This window comes from Nelumbo lutea, chromosome 1, assembly GCF_056320005.1.
Source record: "Nelumbo lutea isolate HS-2025 chromosome 1, American lotus-T2T, whole genome shotgun sequence".
In the NCBI taxonomy this organism is placed as follows: Eukaryota; Viridiplantae; Streptophyta; class Magnoliopsida; order Proteales; family Nelumbonaceae; genus Nelumbo; species Nelumbo lutea.
The window spans coordinates 183,709,238-183,735,747 of record NC_142684.1 but is presented as its reverse complement, the minus strand read 5'-3'; the positions used below and the strand labels follow the sequence as shown (position 1 = coordinate 183,735,747).

General features: G+C 38.0%; 4 protein-coding genes, 1 non-coding gene and 1 pseudogene across 8 annotated transcripts; all 6 read right to left on the bottom strand.

The window, feature by feature from the left end:
- Positions 1-20: 20 nt before the first annotated feature.
- On the bottom strand, positions 21-942 carry LOC148879714 (eukaryotic translation initiation factor 1A). Its single transcript, XM_088961362.1, has one exon. The coding sequence runs from the start codon at positions 715-717 to the stop codon at positions 280-282; it is 438 nt and encodes a 145-aa protein (XP_088817488.1). The 5' UTR covers positions 718-942; the 3' UTR covers positions 21-279.
- A 4,136-nt stretch (positions 943-5,078) lies between these two features.
- TRNAM-CAU (transfer RNA methionine (anticodon CAU)) lies at positions 5,079-5,163 on the bottom strand. Its single transcript is given in 2 exon segments — positions 5,079-5,114; positions 5,126-5,163. It is a non-coding gene; the product is annotated as a tRNA-Met (tRNA).
- Positions 5,164-5,712: 549 nt separating this feature from the next.
- LOC148879712 (protein CURVATURE THYLAKOID 1A, chloroplastic-like) lies at positions 5,713-8,745 on the bottom strand. The gene is made up of 5 exons (XM_088961355.1): positions 8,501-8,745; positions 7,066-7,163; positions 6,710-6,817; positions 6,522-6,593; positions 5,713-6,010 (listed from the first exon to the last, which is right to left on the bottom strand). The coding sequence occupies exons 1-5, from the start codon at positions 8,658-8,660 to the stop codon at positions 5,945-5,947; spliced, it is 504 nt and encodes a 167-aa protein (XP_088817481.1). The 5' UTR covers positions 8,661-8,745; the 3' UTR covers positions 5,713-5,944.
- Positions 8,739-11,971, bottom strand: LOC148879711 (Tetratricopeptide repeat (TPR)-like superfamily protein). Its single transcript, XM_088961354.1, has one exon. It carries the CDS (start codon positions 11,503-11,505, stop codon positions 9,466-9,468), a length of 2,040 nt encoding a protein of 679 aa, XP_088817480.1. The 5' UTR covers positions 11,506-11,971; the 3' UTR covers positions 8,739-9,465.
- LOC148879710 (elongation factor 2 pseudogene) lies at positions 11,963-13,468 on the bottom strand (annotated as a pseudogene).
- On the bottom strand, positions 11,963-25,082 carry LOC148879709 (LIM domain protein). 4 transcript variants are annotated; one of them, XM_088961351.1, is made up of 5 exons: positions 24,939-25,082; positions 18,082-20,606; positions 17,717-17,905; positions 13,265-14,472; positions 11,963-13,121 (listed from the first exon to the last, which is right to left on the bottom strand). In XM_088961351.1, exons 2-4 carry the CDS (start codon positions 20,352-20,354, stop codon positions 13,905-13,907), a joined length of 3,030 nt encoding a protein of 1,009 aa, XP_088817477.1. In that variant the 5' UTR covers positions 20,355-20,606; positions 24,939-25,082; the 3' UTR covers positions 11,963-13,121; positions 13,265-13,904. The 4 variants fall into 4 exon arrangements, with proteins under 4 accessions (XP_088817477.1, XP_088817476.1, XP_088817478.1 ...); XM_088961350.1 differs by having other exon boundaries at positions 13,848-14,472; XM_088961352.1 differs by having other exon boundaries at positions 13,848-14,455; positions 24,939-25,076.
- Positions 25,083-26,510: the final 1,428 nt, after the last annotated feature.

The window sequence follows — 26,510 nt, the reverse complement described above, 5'->3', positions numbered from 1 at the left end:
TTCAATTGGAAGCCAAAAGATGGCAATAAAAAATAAAATAAAATTAAGAGTGTCGTATTCATACATTAAGCATGCAAAAAACCAAGGAGCCCTAATCCACAAACCATATAAAATCCACAGTATATAGATTTTTTGCTCAAATTACAACTACATATTTCGTAGCAAAAGGAAGATTAAAAGAAAATAAAACAGAAGAAATTGAAAAAGGGCAATAGATTATAGATGCAGAGAAACCCAGAAAAAAATCTCAAACCCTCGTGCGACTTCCGGTGGGAGGGACTAGATCTTATCGATATCCTCGTCCTCAAACTCGATGTAATCATCGGCGGCTCCCTCATCTTCCTCATCGAGACCGGCAGCGATGCCTTCATTAAGCCTGGTATTCTCAGGCAACTCGCCGTAGGCCTTCAAGAGCCTGGCCTCGTCGGGCATGTACTTGAGGATGACATCGGCTTTGTCGTCCTGGTAATCCCTCAAACCGACCAATATAATATCGCCGGCAGCGATCCAGACCTTCTTGTGCATCTTTCCTCGTATGTGACAGAGTCGCTTGGTGCCGTCGATGCACATGGCCTCGCAACGGCCGTTCCCGAGCATCCGAAGAACCTGAGCGTACTCCTGGCCATCCTCTTTGAAGACAAGCTCTCTCTTCTCGTCGTCCGCCTCGTTCTTCCCTCTCTTGCGGTTCTTACCTCCCTTTCCCTTGTTCTTCGGCATCTTCCCAACTGCTGTTGTTCTCTATGGACTATTGGCAAGCCAAACCCAAACCCTAAGTCGCCCTTTTCCTCCTTCAGCAATCAGACAGAAACCCCAATCCAAATCCAAGAGGCTCAGATGGAAAGATGGATAGATTTATTTTCTCTCTCCGTCTCGACTCAACCCTAAATTCTAATACGTTGGCAGGGATGACTATTCTATTCTCCATCTTATATAGCGGATGCTTTTCCGAGTTAGCGTCGTAGCTACGAGGGTCGCGGATTTGGAATGAAGCTTGAAAGGACAGATATACCCTTATTGCTTGAGAGTAAGTATCCAGCCTCCAGAATCGGAATATTTGTATTGTACATTTGTACCCCTCGGCGCGAGAGGGATATTTGTCTGTCTATGTCTGTAGCCTGAGCTGTCCACATACCACGTTACTCAAGCAACAATGAGAGTATGGAAGACAAATCTTGAGTGTATGAATTAACGTGTCGCATAAGAGAGCCTCGTAGACAGCAATAGGCTATTCATCGTCGAAATATCTCGTCGTGGGCCTGGCGCCCAGTTACGGAAGCCAACGGATCGGATTGGATTCGGACATCAGATTCAAACATATCAAAATCCCATATAATTCAAAGATTCAATTTTTTCTACTAAAATGGGATTAATTCATTAAAGCAGACTTAATACGAGAAAGAGCCACGGACATTGTATCCAAGAGTTTGGATTCGAATACATTTTGGAAATGAATGAATATAAATAAAAAAAATAAAAATAGATGATTAGAAAAATACATGCAAATTTTACAAATATAATAATAATACTAAATTTAAGACCAAAATAGTCATAAATAGTATATAAATATATAAAAATGTATATTTTAATAATGTACATGAAAAAATATATTACAATTAACATATCGGAATGCCTAAATATCATATAATTTTATTTATAATGCATTAATCAAGAGTCCAAGACACTAAACACATGTGCATATTATATTTTAATTATTATATCAGTTATTTTTTTATTATTTTAATTTTTTAACATTAACAAAAAACAACTAAATATTAAATTCTCAAATGAAAATTAAAATACCAATTAATAATTCACAAAAATATAATATTAACTTAAAGTATATCAAATTTGTTAAAATTTATAAGATACATATCCTATACAAATTCATAGATTTTAATTACTAAACTAATTATTATGGTTAGTATTTTATTTCTATAAATAATTTGAAATAAAAAATCATTTTTAAAATTTTTCTATATATTATAAATTAATAAATATGTATTATATATAAATATATATTTATAATATATAATGTATTATTCATTATTTAAAATATAATATATATATATATATATAGTGTTTTATTATATATTTTTATAATATAAATTGTAAATAATAAAAAACCAACAAATCAACGAATTAAACTGGTGGTTAAAGACAAGAGGCGAAACTTCGACAGAAACGACATTGATTGAAGCTGCGATGAGGATGAAAGGTTTCTGCTCGAATCAGATGAAGAAAAGAAAGCAAAGTTGGTTTATATCAGTGACTGAACCAATGTGTTATGCAAATATGCAGTGACGAGCCGTGATGGCATCGAAAGCCCTCAAAGCTAGACAGCCAAAAATTTTTTGGAATTATCCATTGTAAACACTAACAGGACAATTCTATAACGCATAATGTCGAAAGCCAAAACTTTTGGGTTCAAAAAAAATAAACTTTCGAAGCCCAAGGTTGTGCTTACAAAGGGTTGAAAGTTTAATAGTTGTTAAACCATTTTGATATAATGTATTATCTTGCCTAATTATTAAAAAATAACACTGGTATCACAACCTTGTATTAGGGTTGAAAGTTGAAACTTTAAGGTCTGAACTTTTGAAATACTGATCAATGGGTCAGTTGGATACGATACGGGTTTGCCTCAACTCATTCTAACCCAATCCTCCAATGTTTGCTTCGATCCACCCCAATCAAATCGGATTCAATTTGATACTGGCCCGCAATCTTTTAATTATATTTTTAACACATTTTGAAATCTTAAAATCTAGGGAAATTGTCTAAAATCCACCATCACTTTTTCTGAATTCTCTTAAATTCATCACAACTTTTCGAAACGTTCAAAACTCACCATGTCATTGAGATAACGGTAATTTGACCAACAGACAGCGTTACTTTACCATTTACCCTTCATTATATTCGGTCCATTTTGCTATATATCAAAATTACCCCGTCAATCTTCAACCCAAAACCCAAGCATTAGCCGCTACTTTCTTTCTCCATTGGCCGCTGCTTCCCCTTCGTCTGACAAGAAGAACAATCGGATGCTCATGAAGACTGTTCCCATCGTCTGAGAAGAAGAGCAGTCGGAGTACAGGCCGCTACTTCTCTCATCGTCTAAGAAGAAGAATGGTGGATTATTGCCTCTCTCATCATGGATATTGATTTTTTTTTTCCTAATTCATCTTTGATAAATGTAACTCTGACTTCACGAGAAGGAATTCGAGTTGCAGGGAAGGACTAACGTCTCCCTGAGTTTCCTACGAGCAAAAAGAGAATGAAGAAGATCATAACTTTAAGCCGGTGAGGGCAAGGTCGCTATCGGTTTAAGAGGGATCAAAGAATTCCATGGCTCCGACCATTTCTGCATCGTTTAAGGTGAACCCATCGCCAAGAAAGAAGTGTTGACTGAGAGAAATGAGGCTGTTAGAACTTTCACTTTGTTCTCTGATGGAAAATCCCCTCTTACTTGCATAGATCTATCAGAATCTACGGAAGAGACTGGTACAAAGTTGGACGCAATTTTTCATTCTCAGTTAGTCAGTTATGTTTAGAATGCAAAAGCAAATAAGAGACACTACATGAACCAGTCATTGCAGACTCTGATTGCAACCTCATGCTACCTCCTTTGTTTCTGAACCTCTCAAAAGCACTACTACACCAAAAGCCAATAGTTCATCGATTCCAGGAAATCTACCCCCTACCTCAACAATTAGATCTCTAGACTTTGCAGCAGGGGAAGAGACTGGTGTAGAACCAAATGACCTTCTCGATTCCCAGGAACCCTTAGAAACCCAGACACATACACCATTAAGGTTCCTTCATAGGATTTTTCCTTCATCTGACAAACCCAACTCGGTAACATTGTGCTTTAGAGAACTACCAAAGCCATGGTTGTCTACCATCTTCATCAATGAACCAACATCAAAATCTGCCTTGCTGGAATTCCCAAAAGGTTCCTTCACAGGATTTTTCTCAAGTAATTGTACAAGAATTCCTGATTACCTTTTGACTGCCTAACCTTCTGAACTTGCTCAATCGGAGATATTGCAAATGAACTAAACATCTCCAGGCTTTCCATGACCTTTCTTGTGGGAATAACTGGCTCACCAATCGTATTATTAGGGATGCTCTCACTCGTCTTTTCCTGCAATCTCTTGCTTTGTTCAGAAATCAGAAAGAGAACTCTGTTTCTGCAATCTCATCCCCTGAGCACTGAAATCTTCCACTTTAGTAGGAAAACCTCCAAATCAGAAGACACCAGTTCTTTCTTCCCTACTTCCTCTATTTTTCAAGGAAAAGACATCCATCAAGATTGAGAAGCCAAGGAACTATCGTCAAAGATCTTATACTGAGATTCAGATGCTGCAAGGTTTGCTGTTTTAGTGCTGCTTCCAACGTGTCACTTTTTCTAATGGAAAAATAAAAAAAAAAAGGAAAATCAAAACCAACTTGTAAAAAAATCCCAAACTTTGCAAGGTACCAACTAGCTAGTTGGTAAGCCACTTGGGTTGGGGATGGTCTACCCCCGTTCTGTAATCCTCAAGTGAAATCCAAAAGAAAAATCCCAAACTTCAGTGCTAAAGGCTAACGGAGTTAGAAATAAAGTTACAAGAACACTATATACATGAAGGGATATCATGATCCAGCGGGGTGAATAACCATAAAGCAAACCCGACCCGACCCCAATTCCGATTAAAGAATCAAAATCCTAATATGACCCTAGCCCGACCCTTTATTGCCTCGCCCAGCATGTGGTGGTAAATGGGTGGATAGGGTGTGGGTTGAGTACCAAATCACACCCATTTGACCTATACTAACCCTTTTGCCACCATGTTTCGTGGGTCCAAGTGGATTATGTGAATCACTCTAACCCCGATCACCCTAACCCACCCATTTGACCTGCTAATTCAGATTAGACTTTTTTTTTACGTTTTATCTATTCTAAAAGTATAAAAAAACACGAAACTATATATTTCAAGTTTTCAACCAAAAAACTATACAAGGTTCAATTTTTCAAATAGCATAAAAGCACAAAAAAATGGTAAAAAAAAATACATTTCATGAAAACACAAAAAACTTGGGGTGAGAGAGGCTCGAACTCTCGACCTCAGGATGACTCTAAAGCTATGAGACCTGCGCGCTAGCCAACTGCGCCACCACCCCACTATATACTATTTTTAAAATAAATAAAAATAAATTAATCCTCATATCTTAAACCCTTTAATCCATATATTTCCTTTTTTTTATTTCTTTTCTTGAAAGATCATCCAAAACTAAGGGTCCGTTTGGTTCAAAGTTGGAATTAGAATCGAAATGGTCCATTCCCATAATTTGTTTGGTTCAGACAGGAATGTGAATGAAAATTAAAACCAGCAGTAATGGGATTTCATTCCCAAGGAGCAGGGAATGACCATTTCCTCAAATGGGGAAATACCATTCCAGTAGTTGGAATTGGAATAGCCCATTCCGATTCCGATTCCAGATCCTATTCCCGTGAACCAAACGGGACCTAAAACCTAGATTAGACCATAAGATTAATAATCACCCAAAAATTCAAATCGTCAATCCAAGAAAATGCAAATGCAGTATCCCCATGGATTGCCACTTTTTGTAGTATGTTTAATTTGTGCTCTGTGACAGTCCCATTTCTCTAGCACGTCAGTTTTTAACATGGTAGTGAAATTAGAATGTTAATCCGGGTTGATGGTAAACTTTCTAGGCCTCAACCAACAAACAAGCTTTGGAATTAGTTCTGAAGAAAACCACCAACTGTCACTCCAAGAAGAAACTAGCTGGTTGGTACAAAGCTAAAAGAAAACAAAGAGAACTGCGCTTACAGTACAAGATTCAAAGGCCTCTTACATAAGAGATCTAGAGAGAACCATTTTGAAACAACGAGCCAAACTATGTAGGATAAGCTTTGTCATTCAACTTATCTGTCCTTCTATTCACTCCCGGCAATCTTTTTCTTCAAGGCCTCAATATCTGAAGCTAGTTCCTTTCTGCTTGACTGAAAATACATGTACATTTGTTAAAATATATTTGCAAAAATAGCATTATAGACATTAACTTATATTGTCAATTAAGAAAATAATATTTATCAACTGTCAAGGTGAGATGTTATGTCAGAAACCCTGGGTTCTTGGAATATATTCCCATGAGAAAACAAAATTTTGTTGCCCAAACAGCATTCACAGCATCCACAGTATTTTGACTCCATATTAATATGGCAGGCCTGGTTATTCTGCTATCAGACCAGGACTCTAGATTCATTAAAACACTAAATAGAAGAGTCTGTTGCTTGACTGGTGGAGTCATGGACACTTGGAATCATCACAATGAGACTGCTCCACAAATTTAGGAGTGGAATCAACTTGAGTCAGCAAGCAATGCCTGTAGGTATGTTGATCATATTGAGTGATAAATGATCCAAGTTTTATAATCCATGCTCGTAAATTAGAAGCATTTTCTACCAGATGTCTCACAGTCGGCGGACCGGTGTTTCAGTTTAACATTCTTACCTTAAAGAGAAGGTATCGATATACAAACCAACCAGTGTATCCTAGGCCTACCAATTCCATGATCTTTGGAAGCTGTTAACAGAAAAAAAAAAAAAAAAAAACGAGTCTGTAATTCATGCAACATCCAGAAACAAGAAGTAACATAACACCTCATTTCAATTGAAAAGGCAAAAAAAAAAAAAACATACCAAAGGAACTGAATTGATGGCACCAACCACAGTGGAAGATAGCCAAACTGCAACTATAGCCCCACCTCCATAAAGTAGTACTGTCGACTTGTTTTCAAGAGCATCCCACTTTAAATGGCAACAAAAAGGAAGCATAATTTCAGCATCGAGTACAGAATATATTAGTAGGAAAAAGATGGATTAATATACTAGGACTGTCAAAGCCAACCAATAGTAGTTCCAACCTCACATGATCAAATGTGATTCAGGGACCACATCCTGTCTACATAGTAAAACTGATGGGATGTGACAATCCGAACATAATGACTCCGATGTTTAACTCAATGATACAGATGCAAGATAGTTGGATCACCCACCTTCTCCTTCAAATCTGTGAATACCTCTCCAACTTCAACTGAACCAGATGTTTCGTCTGAAGAAGCTCTGGTTTGAAGTGAAGGAAACCTGCGATTCTCTGTTTCAGAAAAGAACCCAAAAATGTAACACACCTTTAGTATTAGTATTAGGATCTTAGAGAAGCTCAGTTTCTAAAACTACAGCAAAGGATTTGAAATATTATGACATTCTGTTGGTTATGAAATAAAGCTCAGATTCTAAGACGTACTTAGCACAAATCCACAGAAAAAAGGACAAAACACACATTGATGCCCCTTTAGTCATGGAAAGAGATACAGTATTCATAACGTGTCAATTTAGCTACATAGATTGATCGAAATATTGTAAAACAATGATTATTCCTGAACTTTTCTGAAGGTTATGTTTGGTTTAATAGAAAATAAGAGAGAAACAGAAAGTTGGGTGAAAATTCTTAGCAAAATTTGTAAAATTTGTTAAGAACTTTGCCCCAACTTTCTATTTCTTTCTCATTTTCTATCAACCAGACAACCTAAATATTTGTATTGAGATAAGGAAACAAAAAGAACAGAACAGTGGAAAAAAAATTGAACCAAGAAGCCAAATGCTGACTACAGATAAAACATAGGTAAAAAAAAAGTCAGATCTCATTAATGATTGGATTGAAGCTTTTGTACAAAGCTGGAACTCCCTTTTGCTCCAGTTCCAAATGGTAAGGCTGAAGTGAAAAAAATTATAAGCCCACATTTCATAGCTTCAGGCTTGGAAAATTTAACACCACCAGTGTCCAAAGATGACGTAAACATGAAAGAAAATATTCTCAGGAAAGCCAGATGATTTTCCAAATCTACAACCAATATGGAGGCAATGCAAAATCACATACTGACACATTCCTTTTCTCAACACAATGAACAACTACCATGGAACTTTCTGCTGAAGCTTCAATGTGATTAGTTTCCTGCTTCATTCTAGTAATAGACTGATGTATCAATCTGGGTTGACCGGGCAAATATTTAAGATATCACGACACACCCATTTCTGAATATTGCCTCGCACTTCAAGTAAAATGTATGAAACACATATTGTGGAGTGGAATTTTAATAGAATAAAGAGCGCATTCTGAGGAAACTGGAATCACACTAATCTATAAACTTGGATTGTGTAGCTATAGCCTTAATTAGTGTATTAATACCATGTTTTGTGTTTTGGCTCCAAGGAAAAGCGAATGAACTTGCAGAACAGATTACAGCAAAAACTACGGTAATCACCAGCGAGAAACAAACTGAATTACTAGTCAGAATTACATCAATTCACAGAAGTTGTGGTTTAGATTTAATGCAAGATATACTACTTGTCTCGCTTGATTAATGACAACAGAGAAGAAAGAAAGAGAGAGAGAGAGAGAGAGAGAGAGAGAGAGAGAGAGATTAGAATAACCTGAGACGTGCAAGAAAGAGGTCGAGAAGGAGTGAGTAGCCGGGCGAGGTGGGAGGTAAGGTAAGGAGGAGCTGCTTGAAGTTGAACACTTGGTACGGGGGAGACGAGGCCCCAGTACCGCTGCCGTCATCGAGGATGCGCCTGCGTACGCCGTCGCCATGACCTCCCAAACAAACACCCTCTTTCTCGCGCGCTGGCTGCCTCGTTGACCTTTCTCTCCTTTCTCTATTCCTTCTTCAGTTCTTCCTACCTTCTGTACTGCTGTGCTGCTTACGGAACAAAATGCTTAGTTTCTTGCAAAACTATCTTTCTTTGGTCCATCCATTTTTTTCCCTATCCACAACTCCTACTCCTGACGCTATTTCCACCTATCGACACGTGGAATACAAGACCCTCCTGATTGGCTGCCTTCCTATCTAAAATCTACGCGTCCTTTCGGAGCCTTTGGTTTCTACTCGGCAGCACCCACTGTAGATCTCTCTCTCTCTCTCTCTCTCTGAATCTCAGTCTTACCCCTCCTAAGAAAAGGGCCCTGTTGTATTATAGCACCACGGCTTATGTTTATTTGTTATATCAATTTCTTTTTGATAGATATATGCATTCCCTGCTAGATATGTGGACCAACCGTATTACCTGCCCCATCAGATGGTCATGATTATCTGATCAAACTAAAGAAGAAATAATCTTAGGTTAAGACCATTCAGACAAACCCTTTTATACAGGGAATCAGGGATGATTCGCGTCTGAATGGAATCTAACCCACTCCTTATCTTCATGCAGACGAAAACCATTGAGGATTGAGAAATCGAGGAAAACAATTATCAACCAATGCAATGCTTGATCAATTGCATAAATAAAAATGAATGATGAAAAAAGTCATCTTCTTGGCACAGGTTGCCGCAGATAAATAACCATTTGCTGTGGAATTGATTCTACTACCCATGCGCTAGAGCCATGGACTCACTTCACCAGTAATCACCACATGAGCAAACCCCATTCCTGAAATGGTGAAACCGATTCGTGTCCCTGACTATGATATCACGTTCAGCAATCTTGGAGATGAGCTTGGCAGCAACATGGCAATCTCCACACACACGGAGGTTCTTTGTAATCCTGATTGGCGTCCCAGGCCCAGTATTTATAATAGCAAAAGCAATGGCCAACTTCTCACTGTGCACAACCAGGTGTCCTTCCTTATCCTCCTCCTCCACATCATGAAGGGCAGAATCAGTCTCAGGGACATAACCTGCCTCCTTCATCTTCCCCAGTAATACATCAAGCTCCGCATAAATCTCCTTGGACTGGGGATGAGAGTTGTCACCTGCAAGGAATGTGTGCACCCGATCACTGAGTTCAACATTACTGCATCCAGGCAGCTTCTTGATTCCTCTGCTTTTCATCATAGATCTAACAGTTGTGACATCATTCCATCTACCGGCCTTGGCATATATGTTTGATAACAAGACATAATACCCAGCTTGCTCAGGAACCAACTCGAAAAGCTTATCAGCGGCAATCAACCCAAGAGTCATATTTGAGTAAACTCTGCAAGCACTGAGTAATGCCCCCCATACTCTTTCATTTGGTTCCATGGGCATCTGTTTGATGAAGTCATACGCCTCGTCCACATGTCCTGCACGTCCTAACAGATCAACCATGCAAGAAAAATGCTCTATCCTAGGAACCAACATATATTCCTCCGTCATTAATCTAAAGTAATACCGTCCCTCATCCAGTAGACCAGTGTGGCTGCAAGCTGAGAGAACGGACACAAATGCAATATGATCCGGGGTAAGACCGGAGTGTTGCATTTTTGTGAACAGAGCTACCGCATCCCGGCCTTGTCCATGCATGCCATAAGCTGAAATCATGCTAGTCCAGGACACAACATCACGTCCCTGCATCCCATCAAACACTTCCCTTGCATCCTGTAAACACCCACATTTAGCATACATGTCAACTAATGCGTTCTCCAAGAAAAGATTTGGAGTGAGTCTCTTCCTAACAACATAATCATGTATCCTTCTCCCCTGCCCCAGAGCAGAGAGGTCCCCACATGCGGGAAGAACACTAGCAATAGTAACTGCATCAGGTTCCATTCCACTTCTTTCCATCTGTGAAAAGAGCTCCACAGCCTCTGCAGGCATAGAATTGTTTACATAAACAGCTATCATCACATTCCAAGCAACCAAACCCTTTATAGGCATCTTTTTGAACATTCCCTCTACAAATAGAACGTTGGCAGAAGAGGTATGTGTCACAGCTGGCAGAAGGCTTGCCATGGTACCTGCATCAGGTTTCAGCCGGTGCAACTCTATCTCCTTGCAAACCTCCAATGCTTCATCGAACCGCCCATTCTGTGCATATCCAGCAACCATTGAATTCCAAGAGACCACGTCTCTATGACGCATTCCATCAAGAATCCGACGAGCCTCAATTAAACAATTACCCTTCCCATACATGAAAATCAAACCGTTCCCGACGAAGAGATTCAAGTCAAGCGCAAGTTTTACACTTGTGCCGTGGATTTGCCCTCCGAGCCGCAAATCCTCTGAGCATGAACAGGCTTTAAGGACACAGGGGATAGTGTAGTTGTCAGGTTGAACTCCACGGCTTGACATGTTTATGTAAATAAGGAGAGCATCTCGGTACATGTGATTGTTGACATAGCTTCTAATCATGACATTGAAGAAGATGATATTTTTATGTGGAATTTCTTCGAATACGTGCCGTGTAAATGTGGGTTCTCCACGGGCAGCATAGGCTCTCATCAATTTGATGCCGAGAGATGGGTTCAAGCGGATATCTTGGTGGACAATGATCTTGGAATGGAGCTTCTTCAATTCTGAGATATCTAGGTATTTGTCTAAAATCCTACCAAAAATATCCTCAGCGATAGTTGCGTTCACTTGAAATGGTTCAGATTTTCTGAAAGAGGACAGTAAATTCTGCTTTGTGGTCGATAGCCGGCGAGAAATAAAAATGGAGCTAGATATCGCTCTCATGAATGACGATGGACAATTCAAACTTCAAAGGGTAAAATAGGTCAATATCTCCGACATGGGTGTGCCCTCGAACCGTATAGCGACTGTAACGAACTTGTTCGTAGTTGTAGCCACATTGTTTCCATCAAACAAGAGCAGTGCTTCAACTTCGTTGTTGAAGCTAAAGGCTAAAACCCGATCTTCGAGCTTGAAAATGACCGCCAATTTAAATAAAAAGCAACGCTAGCAGTACAGGTTTTCTTTCTCTGTATTTGCATGGTGGATGCCTGGATGAGCAAACGAATCTCTTAGACCCAATTTCAGGCTTGCCGTCTGCAGCTCCATACCTCAACGATGTACATAAAAGAAGATACTTCTTCAAACATGAAACGAGAATGTAAGAAAAGGTACTTAAATTACTTTTGACACGTCTAACGACTAACGTCTTAACCGAAATAGTGTGCCAAATAAAAAGCCGTAAACAAACTTAAAAACATTAATTAATTAGGAAAACGGTTTGGAGCAATCTTTTGTAACAGAATATAAATAATAAAGTACATATGTTAGGGTTAGTATCATGATCAGATATTTTGATACATAAAGCATTAGAGGCCCTTGAAGATCACAGTTCCTAGCATGAATATCATCAAGAGGCCCCTCGTACATGGTATTTCTAAGCCTTCGCAAAATTGCAGGTGAAGGGAGGTGAAAGATCATTTCCAATAGGGCATTACTAGCAGGGAGTCATGTCTGCGTTCACGTTTCATCAAGGCTTTTCCGACCAATTCCTTCTCCTCAGACTTCATGGTGACACAACTTTTGCAACATGGGCCACAGTTTGTCTTTTTCTGATCATTCACGCAGATACCGATGGTTTTCTTGATAGGCTCATAATAAACTGAACACAACCACGCTTGCAGGTAGAACCAGTATTCTTGTTGGTCCACTTCCTGGTAGCAGGGTCAAAGTAGTTCTTACCCCAGAGTCTCTCCATCATCTTTACCTCATTTACGCCAAACTTGAAAGCATACATCTTAGCAAAGTTGGTAACGGTGAAAGCCCAGCCATGCAGACCCAGCAGAGAAGGTAACTGTCCCTTTCTCTGGGTAAACCTAGACGTCACCAAGGAGAGGGTCTTCATATGTAGCCATGACCACATTGGCATTCCCAGTAACTCTTTGGAAAGTTTAATAAGCCTCTTCTCCATCGACCTAAAGTTCAAGGAAGCACCTGTCCATCTTGTTTACAGTCAAGACATGCCTAATCCTCTCACCAAGGGTTTGGTTGATGGAAAGTTTCGGTTTGAACACATACACCCTCAGTGCAATCAAATACCACCTATGCAGCATCAGTAATGCGGAGAGCAGCAGTGACCTCAGATGATATGTCAACATCCCCAGGAGAATCAATGAGGCTGATGAGATACTCATTCCCCTGCCTTTCTCCCTTCAAGTTCTTCAGATCATCAGACATCTCATAGTACAAAGAAATTCCAGTAGATTTAATAGTAATGCTAATGCCATGTTCAGATTCCTCCTGGTGAGTATCTGTCATTCAAATGTCTCCTGCAACTTCTTGAGCAATGATAACAACTGATGCCACAAGAGAATCAGTCAGGGTAGTGGGTAGAGACTTCCCTGCCAATTGCACCAAAAAAACACATCAGGATAATACATAGGCATCCAGGGGCTATAAAATTAAAATGAAAGCTCAGAAAATCCACAATAAGAACTCAGCAGGGAAAACATAAAGGACTTGTATCAAAAGGGGATCTCTGCACCTTTATTTCTTTTGGGGAAGTGCAAGTTTAAGGGCATCATCTGAAGGTTGGTACAAAGACATGAAATGATAGAAATTTCTTTAGAATTCTTCAATGGAAAATTAGTATCTAAACAAACCCAAACTAAAAATACTACCTGAAGTGTACAAAAAAAAATGAAAGAAAGAAAGAAAGAAGATTACAACTTTCAGTGTACAAGTTCATTGCTATAAGAAACATATCGTCAAAAATTAACATGAAAAAACTCTTTGGGTCTATCCAATAAGGAAATTAAGAAAATCAGGTGCATCCCATGTTTAAAGCTTACTCAACCTAGTGATTCCTCCACTATCCAAAAAAAAAAAAAAAATCCTAGTGATTCCTTGACAGATATACTGCACCAGTAAAAGTTTTTCCCAGATTGTGTATCAAACTAAAATTATTTATTAGAAATACAGTGGAAACTCAAAAACTAGTTGGTTATTGGTTAACATTAGCTGTTTCCAAGAACATGAATCACGTAGCAGGGCACTTGGAATCTCCAACTACAATTAGTACTCTTTTAAAACCACATTTTCTCTTCCTAAGCAGCCATTATCCCCACCTGACAGGCATGCAATATTGTTGTTCCACAGGACCATCAAGCAATGATGCTCTACATTTAACTGCCTTCATCCTGAAACAAAGCCTTAGACACTGACCCACTGGAGTTAACCACATCCCCAGTGCTCCCTCGTGTGCATGATAGTTTCTTCCCTGTCATTGGAGTCTCACACACCACATCGTAGCTGTCCCCTCGCTGTTCTTTTTTTCTCTTTGAAAGTTTCCTTAGATACTCTGCCTTCACCATAGCCTTTGGCTGCCTTGGCGCCCATACTCTTTGCAAATCTGGCACCCAGCTGGTGAAAGAGGAAAACCTCCGAGCCCTCTCTCTCCTCTCTTGAGCTTCCATTAGCCGTTGGTGCACATGCTCCTCCTCTCTAACTGCTACTAATCTTTTATTTTGATTTTCCGGTGGGTGGAGATGTTCATCCCTTGATGAGGTAGATTCACTGCATACTCTGGAGTTCGCATTAACCTCATTCTTTTCCAGTGTGATTCTCCTGGATTGATCACTGTCCTCACTGTTGAATAGAGACCCGGGGGCTTCATCATCCTCATCATCAAACAGCAATAAGTCCATCCGGGTGTAGATTCTTTGAACCACATCTCCTAAAGAATCAGAATACCTGTAATTGTAAGTAATTAAACAAGATTTAGACCAACTCCTTTGAGTAGGTATCATCTAGTATTTCTCTTGAGCAGTGGTCAAGTAGTAGACAATGATAAAGCACACTTAATCATTTAGCTAGAAGATGGGCAAAATGATTGCCACATCAATGAATATGAATTATGAAGCAATGGCGAACTAGAATAGTGATAGGAGGCCTGCAGGCAGCAATCATTAAAGGGGAAATTTATAACTGATACCTTTTACCCAATAAAGAGGCATCGGATAAGGTGCATAGCTACTTAATATACAAGTAAGACATGCATTGCACGTGATATTAATGGCGAACAGAAAAGATTACAGGTGTGCTTTACTTTTTTTTTTTCTGCATGCTTTAAAGCTGAAGTGGGGTATCCACTTTAAGTAGTAATAGAAAACAATGTGCCATGCCTAGGAATTGAACCCAAAGAGAACATATTTTATCTCAGTAAGATCATTATAGAACAAAATGTATTCCCACAAGTACATGACAACCAACAAAGATGAATCCATCCATGCATTGTAAACTTCATAGAGGGAAAGTAGCAGGTAGGCACTGCAAACAAGTGTGTCCTTAAACCTAAGCTGTTTCAGTTCTCTTAGTATTGATCCTTCATCTATCTATACTATATAAAGCAGATGCTTTACCTTGATGTCTGTGCAAAACATAAAAGTTAAATCACAGTATTTGCATTCTTATAAGTTGTTTGTTTTTACCCTTTAATCTTGCTTATGTGCATAGCATGTGCTCTTACACTAGTTATCTAAAAGGGCATGATATAAGATCAAGGAATTACAGTGAAAACAATATCAATTTCTGAGAACTCAAGAAATCATTAAACACCTGGTCCTCAATATCAATTACTGGCCTGTACCCTTGAGTTCACAAAACAAACCTACTTTGAATCAAGGATTCAAATATCGACACGATATGCCCGATACGGGGCGTATCGTATCAGTATCATTCATGGGAGATACAGGAAATGCTACAAATAGGTACGTATCCCCTGAATCGTCCGTATCGAAGCAACACACATCCATACCGGACCATATCGTATTCTATCAGACGATACGCACCAACATGGACCGATACACACGTGATTTGCGTTTCACAATTCCATGTGTCTAATTTAAAAAAAATGTGGCTGAAGTGATTTGAACCCAAATCACCCAGCGCATAAGACTTGAAAATGTATGTTTGCCACTAAGACAACCGTTAACTTTTGTTAGTAAATGAAATAAAATTCTTTTTTATTTAATGTCTACATGTAGTCTTAACAAATAACATATATTTATGTTCACCAATTTTAAGTAAAGATTAAATAATATTATTCAAATTTAATATTTTGTAAACTAATGGAGTAAATAATTTCTCAAATCCACATTTATATCAAAAAGTGGTTTTTAATCTCAAAAAATTATACAAATAAAAATATTAATAATAGAATAATAATTTTAGTACTTAAAATTTATAAATTTGAATGTGATATGTATCTTAAAATTTTTATAAATTATTAATTAATATTTTAATTTGCATTAAATAAAAACATATTTATTATTTACAAAAATGATTATTTATTTCATAAAATTATAAAATATAAATATTAATAATTAAATAACAATTTTAGTAATTAAACATTATGAATTTTCATATGATATGTATCTTAGAAATTTTAGTATCTTGGAGATAGTTTAAGTTAAGATTATATTTTTTATAAATTATTAATTGATATTTTAATTTCGTTTTATAATAACATTTTTATTGTTTACAAAAATAAAAACTTTGTTTACCAAACATTTGAGAATTAATTTTTAGTTGATTACTTTGTTAATGTTAAAACGTAAAAATAGAAAAATAAAATAAAAAATTGATATAATAATTACATATAATAGTTGCATGTGTTTTGTGACATGAACTTCAATAGAAAATAAATAATAGCTTTGTACATGTATTAATTTGTGAAAATTTATATAATATGTTTTAAGACTCTAGATTGATACATTAGCAATAAAAATTGTATGGTTTCTATGCATCCCGCTATATTAATTGTAATATATTTATTCACAGATACCATTAAAATATACATTTCCTATGTATTTATACATTAATTTGATTATATAAACCTTAAATGTAATGTTATTAATATATTTATGGAATTTATATGCATTTCCCAGTGTATCCAAGCGTCTCCATGTTTTTTCGTCCGTATCCATGCGTTTCCAAAACGTATCTGTATCCAAGTGGTCCAATACGATACCCGATACCGATACTTTAATCCTTGCTTTGAGTGAGCATTAATCCCTTAATATCTAAAAAGGCATGATATAAGATCAAAAAAGTACAATGAAAACAATAACATTTTCTTAGAATCAAGAAATCATTCACCACCCAATCCTCATTATTGATTACTATCCTATACCCTTGAATTCCCAAAACAAATCTACTTTGATTCCATTTTCTTCCTTTGCTTTTATTTCCTTTTCTCCTTTTTGAGGGGTGAGGGTGGATAGAGGGGATGAATTCATGCTTCTTACCTCTTATACCATAAAGGAAGCAGCTTTACCCCCAAATATTCTTGAAGTTTAAGATGTTGCAATAAGTACTCAAAAAGAAGCATTTCAATCGCATCAACATATAGACAACAGTTATAGCCTAGCACTGGTTTCCCCATAAATAATGAGATAAGAAGCATCAGGCAGCAATACATTTTATAGGTTCAAGGTCTGAAGGTTGAAAAGAACCATTCTTGATAATAATGAAATGAAATATTTCTAAATGGGCAGAGATACGGGTTTCATGATGGTTTATTAGCTGATTACAAAATAAATTCTTTGTTTTCCAGTTTTTTAAATGTTTTATCTTGGAAAGTCAGCAAAGCATATTGGAGACCTACCAGTCTACCACCAATCTGAGTTCACAAAAGGAATAGCTTTCATAGCATGTTACTCTAAAGTGACTGGTTATTTGGCTTATAAGTAATGAGGAAAATAAAATGTAGGAAAACATAAGAAAATCTCTGTTCAGACAGAAGACAACCAAATTCAAGCATTAAGAACAAACTGTGTGAAAGTCACCCCATACCTAAACGACGCCAAGGTCTCAAACAATGGTAGATAATAGTTTTTCTCTCTTTCTTCTTTAATTTTTTTGTGGGGGAGCAGGGAAGAAATGGTATATGTAATTAGCCATTATCAATTTGGGTGTATAAACCATAGATATATACCTGTTCTTAATGGTCCTTCCAGCGTACATACCAAGGCTAACATCACCAAAAAAGCCCCCTGCTAAATGGTATTGGATGATATCTAAAAGTGAGCAAATCTGCTTTACCATCTTTTGCTTTGTCTCTTCAACACCTACTTTCACCTTTGAGCGGAGTATCTCCATCCGAAACAGAATTTGCAACTCATACCTTTTAAACATTAAGGAAAATGTTATGCGAATTATAATTGAGAAGTAACTCTTTACCTTTAGTACTTCAGTTCGGCTGATGAAAATACAAAGATGTCCAAATTTATAGATGTAAGCATGCAGGAAAACATACACATGCACGTATGCATAGAGAGGGAAAGAAAGTGAAAAGGATACTCTCTAATTATATTCTCCGAAGTGTACAATGCAGAACTTGGATCCGATGATGGGTTATGGCATTTATACTTAGCTGTCAAATCCTTAGGCTCCTTAAGGAGAAGCTTAATTAGTTCAGCAGCAACTGTTCCAGCACATGTACCATCCATATGCTCCTCGTGGGTCAGATTCTTGTTCTCTAATTCATGCTTCCAATACAGCCAACGGATGCATGACTCAACGAGCCGCTCTGCTAAAGCACCCAAATCTACATCAGCAGATTCAAGACCATGCTGAATCTTCTGAGGAATACTTCCAAAGAAAGATTCCAAATTTTCTAAGGAATAAATAGGATCAACATCTTCCCTCACTCCAGAATCTCTGGGTAATAAAGTCTCTCCATTTGAGTGGGAGGACAAAACGGGCTGGTCACATTCTTCTTGCCGTGTCCCAACAAATTTTCCTTCCATTTCTTTTTGAATGTGACTGTCTGTCTTCAGCACATTACGTTCAATTTGACAGCAACTAGATTTCTTTACTTGTTTCATCCAGCACCTCAAGAATCTTAACTTCTTTGAGGTATCAAGTTTCCGGGCAAAATACACTTCTTCCAGATCCACCTCAAAGTGATTAAGGACCGCCTGATAAAAGGAACTCCATGTGAAATCTTGAAGTGATTTTAGATGTTTTCTGTTCCTTTTCCTTTTAGCATCATCCGTTGCTGATGACATCTTGTAAGGCAAAGCCCCAGGTTGAGAAGCACTTGGCCCCTTTGAATGGTTTAAATTGGCAATATCATTAGATACATCACTTTCTGTCCTTGCGGCAGACCCAAGCAAACTAAAAGAAGATTGATTGGAGTAATGAACTGAATCACAAAAGGAATATCCACTATTCACAATGGAAAGGATAGCTGTGTGAATTGTTAATGGCTTTAAGATTCCCATAAAGGAATCCCCCCCATCCTTTGCAACAGACACCAGAGCCCAGTAGCCTCCCCTAGAGAGGAAATTAAGAAGCAGCTGCCAGATAGGTATGGATTTTACTGACATGAACCCATCCGTTTCCATCCATAACATTTCTAGAACCTTGTCTGCAAACAAGTCATCTGAACTTTCTTTCTTTTGACCTTTCCCATGTTCCTCTGAGAGCGCACGTACCAGAATAGAATCATTGAACTGGTGATCAATCTTAATGCTTTCGTCATTCCTCCTTTGGACTTCTTTTACACGGATATTCAAGATTCCATCACCAACGTCTCCCCAAAACGTTTTCCCTCGATGACAACGTCCAGCAACTGAATTCGCAGGTTCCAACGCATGCAAAACATCATCAGATCTCTGCAGACATGGTAGTTTAAAATCAAACAATTCTAGATCACAGCCCTTACATTCTAAGGGCTTCTCATTCACATCCAAGATCTCAAGATTTAATTCTGCATGAGCAATCTTGGGGCAATTGGTAAGATTATAACCTATCGAAGGGCAAACGATGTTCGGATAAATCAACCCAAAGGAAATTAGAGCAGAACCCACGATAATCGCATCCGTTGAACAGAAGCCCCAACCCAACCTCTTAATCCCTTTCCCAAGAAACATTTTCCCCAAGACAAGCTCCTCTCTTTCAACGCTTTCCCCACCGTAATCTTGTTCATAAATGACATCAATCCAACTGAAGTGTATATCCCTATCGACAAATCCTTCGCTAACACTGCCAAACAATTGAAAGAATTTCTCGGAGAAAACATCTACGGTTACCAGAGATTCATCGCCTATTTTCACATCCACGAACTCGGATAAACATTTTAGAGATCTAGATGCCGGTGAAAAGAGGAGAATCAAGTTGGAACGAACAGTGGGTAACTCTGTTGACTTACCTATCAAATCTTGAATCCGAGGCTCCCAGGCATAATCGTGAATGAGCTGAAGCAACGAACTGGAGGTAAGAGACGCTCGAGGTGGTGAAGTTAAGGTTCCGGAGAGAGCGGGGAGGGAATTTAGGGTTTCAGAAAGCGAAAGCAGAGTTTGCGAGGGGCGGTTAAAGGAGAAAGAAGAAACAGCAGACTTGCCAAAGAGGCGGTGGAGTTTGGAAGAGGAGAGGAGTGGAGAAAGAGAGGAGAAGAAGAGCTTGAATGCGAAGAGGGAGGAGGAGAGTGGAGGGAAAGTGAGGAAGGTTCGAGCAGAGTCGATGACAGAAGTGATGTAATGCTTAGGGTTTTGCAAGTGGAGGAGGGGATGGAGGTCAATAAGGAAAACGATCCTTTGAGTTTGTGAGAAATCAAGAGCTCCTCCCATGATAGAGAGGAAGAGAGAAGGGGGGGAGTAATGTTGGTTATAGAAAATTGAAGGTAGTGAAAGATTGGTGCAGGGAGACAGATATCACTTGCTAATATCACGGGATGGAGCTCCGGGCTCAGCGATTAACCAACGGTGGCGACTTCTCGCCGTCTGGTGCGTTTAGATCGTCAGTTGCCGTACAGGTGCCTGTGATCTGCTACCATACTTGCCTAGACGATGCTCGAGAGATTTCCAACTTCAACTCCGAACCTTGTTTGCAGGCAAAAAAAAATAATAAAGATAATAATTAATTAATTGATAGCGGGAACTGGAAAGGAAGAAATGGCGGGAAGTAAATTACGAAATAGAAGCGAATGCAGGGATAGGGTAAGATCGGTGTGAGGAGCAGATCCCAATTCGGATAAAGACTAAAGAGGGTTTGTCGCATAGATCAGATCTGCTCCTCACAATTGGCGCCTCACACGCACATCCTATCATGCATTGGAAACATCTCCCATACTTATTAATTATAATTCACGGGAGATATTCCCAATGCACGGTGGATGTGCCTGTGAGGCGCCCATTTGTGAGGAGCAGATCCTATCACCATGGGTTCTGTTGTTTCTTTTGACACCTAACCTATACTATATGAGTTAAGTTCGGATTTGTTGACCACACCACATTGCTAGCTACACTCATCCAACTTTTTATTGAAAATATCGATGACCACAACTCAACCGATGTTCCATATGTGTGGCTGGGTAAACGTGGTCAAACCATAAATCTAGACTCGACCTATATCGCCTGGGTTGACCTAAAAGCCCCTAATGAGTGAAATGCAGAGACCTACATCAAATATTCGTTGTCCCCACTCCCCCGAGAGTTCACATCTGTGCCCCACAAAGTCCCATAGTGCATCCCTGTCATGTATTGGGAACACCTCCCAATGATAATACCAGACCTAATGATGTCATCATCAAAAGATGTTCCAAATACAAGGCAGATATGCGTTGTGGGATGTTGTGGGGCGCCCCCTCGTGGGGCACAAATTTGAACTCCTCCCTTCGAGAGTTGGGGCTAGGGATGGGCGAATATCAATTTGGCTATTTGGAAAAAATAGCTAAGGGAGCCTCTACGCATCATTTAGTTCATTGAGGTTCTCTTTTGTCTTTTCAATTAAAGGATAAAATACAAAAACCTCTTGAATTAACAAAAACCTCTTCGGGATTTTAAAATAAATTAACAAAAACCTCTCTTTCGTCAATCACAAACATTAACCAAAGAATCAAGGGGTTTTAACTGATCAGTCCACCCCTAAAAACCTTAGCTCCACCCTAGGGGTAGAATGAATCTTGACCGTGGATTGATGCCAAATCCACTTGTAGGATGCAGTTTATAGGGGGGACTACTAGTAGACTAGGAGGTGGCTATAATTTCTGATTTATGAGGGGGAGTACAGCCTACTAATCCCAAGAATAATTCATTTTTTTTCAAATGGCTATTTTACCCTTTTGCAAATTAATTACATTTATTTTTACTAAAATACCCCTATCGACCACTTTACCCTCTTTTCCTATCCCACTTTATCCTTTCTTAAGAGGAGGAATGCAACAACAAGGGTTTTGGAGGAACGCAGCACAAGCCTCTTTATCCTCCTTTACATTCCCATTTTTTTCTTTGTCGATTTCTCCTTCGGGAAAGTGTGATTCAACATAGTGATGGGGTCCATGGTTTTCAAAACCAAACAGGACCGAAAAAATCAAGAATCGGTCAGGTGACCAGTTCCGTTTTCCCCAAAAAATTGTTGATTTTGGCCAGCGAACTGCTGAACCGGGCGGTTAACTGTTCGAATGGTTTTGACCTTTTCTTTATTTTTTAAATTTTCTTTTTATTTTTTTGTCAAAACAAGCCAAGCGTTTGGTTCAAACGGTCAGACCGTTCAACTCGATAACCGGACCCCTAACCAGTTTGGTCTCCGAGTCTATTTTAAAAACCATGATGGGATCATCACAAAAATCCCACTGACAGATGGATGACCATGATTTAGGCACAAAATTCAATCTCTCATTCAATTATATTTATAGTAAACCATTGGAAATACTTACTATAAGACCGGATCCCCCAAGTAGTCAGTGATAAATTGTAGCTGGAATTCTTAATTTCTTTTATATACTATTCATATGTTTTTGTTGGGATATGTTTGTATCATTTGCCAGTCGAATGTAATTTGGATTTCCAAGGTGGTAGTTTATCTCTATTCTACTTGAAGAAGGAAAGCTAGCTATTCTTGGTTATACTTAAACTTCACAAGTTCCAACAATGTGCTTCAAGAAGGTGGTTTAGGATTGAAATACTCCCTGCACCTATCACAATTGTAAACATAAACACATGAATTATTTAGTCATTCAAACTTGAATTATCTCCGGATTTGTGTTATGAGTTGCTTTATTTGGTCATTCAAACTAGAGAGCTTGGTCCTTTAAACAACTCGTATTTGCTTTGCTTGTAAATAATTAAAACGAAAACACAGTAAGAGAAACTATAAGAGTCAATTAATCAAAAGGTACAATCAACATAATTGGCCTCAGGCATCAATCATCACCACTTTGTAAATTTGATGGCCTCAGTATGCTCTTGTATACACATCTTATTTAGAGAGGCCAGTTCTTTCTATAGGGGCATAACTCAAAAGTTTCTAAATCCCCTTCCCCCAAAGTGTCTTTTGCCTACTAACACACTTCAATTCCATTTAATGAAAATAATGCTTCTAACCCCACATTTTTTTTAATCAACGTTGATAATCACACTTCCAATCTATGCGATTCTTTCACCCTAAAGAAAGGAAATATCTGTTCGACTAAGGAAGACTATTCACTCTTTTGCTTTGATCCACATCATGCATATATTATTAAAAATGATGCTTAGAGCAACAACTTCTATTAGGAGTTATGGTCATAAAGTTACAGTCTCACAAGAATTCAACAGCTAGCTGAATTAAGGATAAAAAAGGAGCCTCATACTCATACGAAATCAACAAAAAAGCTTCACACACATGGCGGCTAGGGTGGAAAGATGTTCAACAAGAAGCATTCCATGCTCCACAAGCACATTAGAACTGTAATTATTAGCATGGCAGTTTGCTTTCTTTAGTCAATGGAGTTTCAACAAAGAAAAAATGGAAATGGAAAGGAGGATAAAGAGGTGCATGTGGCGTTCCTCCTGTGTTTCTCATCTTCAGACTGGATAAAGTGGGATAGGAAATAGGAAAAAACGGTAAAGGAGTCGACAAGGGTATTTTAATAAAAATAGATGCAAACTATTTTGCAAAAGGGTAAAATATGCATTTGAAAAAATTTGATTATTTGGTTCAACATTTTCCATCTTGGTGATTTATGGAAGGGAGGTTTTTGTTAATTTATTTAAAAATTTAGGGGAGGTTTTTGCTAAAGTGAAACTACAGGGGAGGTTTTTGTATTTTACCCTTAAAAGAATGTTGAGTGTAAATATTGTTTTATCCACACTCATGATTAGTTGTCATTTTAAGCAGCTACCAAAACAGCCCAGTCTATTTTTTCAAAATAGCCAAAGTTTTTCCTGGGGTATGGTCAACGAATTGGGATATGCTCTTGCTCTTTATAGAACGCTCCTCACAACCACATCCCACCTTGTATTGGGACCTATGAATAATAAATACTTGATGTGAGACCAGAACATGGTGTGAGGATGATGTGAGAAGCAATCTATGAGGAATAGAGTCTAATTCATGGTTAAGCAATAGTGTTGCACTAAAACAAGAAAATCAAAGCCGTTGATTTATTAATGTGACCCCACCTTGAATTAAATGAATTTGACATTTTGATGAAGCCATAGATATAAATCAATCAAGTCTCGATATGCTCACCACACCAACCAACTTAGCCCCATTGTTTACCCCTGGTGGGTGTCGAATCCAACCAAAAATAAAAATTATGCTTGAATTAAATATTTTTGTATATAGTGATGAGCAAGGTCGTCTCTTCAGGGATTTGGTTGATTTATATCCAAGAGAACGAAGTAGAGGGTTGTTATAAAGATAAGGAAAATAAAATAAAGGTAAATTCGATAGAAGGCAACATCCGGTTGAAGGGATAAATTCAACCTTGATTCTTACAATTGATCATCGTTGCAAGGATGAATTCAAGTGCTTATGAGTAAATTGGTTATAGCTACTAACAAGCTCTAATAGCCAATCTCTACTTGTATTTTCGGCAATCGAAATAAGCTCTTTGATTGCTTCTCTTATTAATAGACGGCCCTAAACAAGCTCTTAGGGTTTAATCTATTAACAACATTAAAAATTGGAGTGACTCAATTCTGGTCAACAAACACACAAGCTCGGTTCGTGAACCGAAAACTTGTCCATAATCGGTTTATGTTATTTTCCACAAAGATCAAATCTAACAAACATATACGAATTTGATGATCTAATCGGCAATAGATTATTTTCTCGATTGAACAATGGATCCTGTTGCTCAATCAATAAAATAATCTAAAACAATAAATCACAAAAAATATATAAATACCCATAAACAATGAACTGAAATAAAATCAATTAGATCTCACAATTTTGTAGAACCAAAGCTTCCTTAACCTTCAACCAGGAAATAAAAAGCTAATTGAACTTCACGGAGATATCATAGCTTCCAGATGGAGAGGACGAATTCTGCTTCCTTCCTTCACTTCTTCTCTCCTTGATTGAGTGATTTCGACTGCTAATCTACCCCCCCCCCCTTATATAGCCTTAAGGGGAGGGGCTATTTCCAACACTTCTTAAGAGTTCTTTCTCAAAAATAGAAAGTCTAATTTTCCTAATGGGATAATGCTTAATTTAGATCTAATCTTATCATTATCTCTAAATAGAAATTCTTAACTAAGATGGACTTTGACTTTCTTTCTTTTTAGAAGTACGGCAAGAAATAGACTATATTAAAACTCTTGGTGACTCACGCCTCCAACTCAGCCGAATCCTATTAGGATTGATGGGGCCCACTTCTTACATGCTGAAATCGTGCTGGTCTTCTCCCATCGTGCTGGGGCTATGCTGCAAGCTCCTTTCAGTTTTCTTCCCAAATTGTGATTTTCTAAATAAAATACAATAAAATCCATTAATTAACTTACTAATTAAATAAGAAAAAATACAAATAATATGGAAATTATGCACACTATCAACCCCATTGGGGAAAAGACTCTAGACTTCGATCTCAAATTTTGGATCCATTTGGGATGGTTGTGCAAAGGAATTAGGTACTTTGAAGTAGGAGTGCTTATCAAAAATGGAATTGAATTGATAAAATCGAACCAAAATTTTGGTTTGGTTTCAATTAATCAATATAGAAAAATTGGCAAATTACATATACCAAACATAACTTATAAGTTATTCATGTGGGGCCCTCCTAAGAATGCTAGAAGCCGCTATGTTTTTTTTTTGGTAGAGAGAAATTTTTTATTAAAGACAAACAAAAATAACACAAAAGTAGAAATAACAACACAACAGAAAACAAAGGGAAACTACAAACAAGAGCTAAAAGTCTCTGAGTAAGATTTCAGAGAGACTAAAAGGAATAGATAAACTAGATTTAAAGGAGCAATAAAAGCCCTGACTTGCTGCCACATGGGCAGCACTATTCAACAACCTCGAATACCGCTAGAATTTGTAATTCCTTTTTGTAGCCACCTCTTGGATATCATGACAACAAAAGAGAACTTCAGAATGAATCTCGGAATTATTGTTACAAAAAACATTAACCAAAAGTAGCACAATCTAATTCAAAGATTATATTTGTTAGTTATAGGAAATCTACAAAAAACATTGATTCCCTTATAGCTTTTGCTTCATCTTCCAAAGGTGATGAAAAGGTGATGAAGCTTTCATAGTGTCAAAACCTGCACCCCAGCAGCATCCACGGTGATCTGTCAGTATGAATCCAAAAGACGCTTTATTTGGTTAGACAAATCCAGCATCATAGTTCGTCTTGAGGAAACCTTTCTTAGGAGGCTTCCAATGGGCATCACCATCATTCTTTTTAGGATTGGAAGAGTCTTCCAATCTCTGCTGCTAGAGAAGAGATCTCTCCGCTATTGACCTGTGAATGTTAGATAGCACAATGTAGGGACTTAAATTTTTTATTTTCAAAG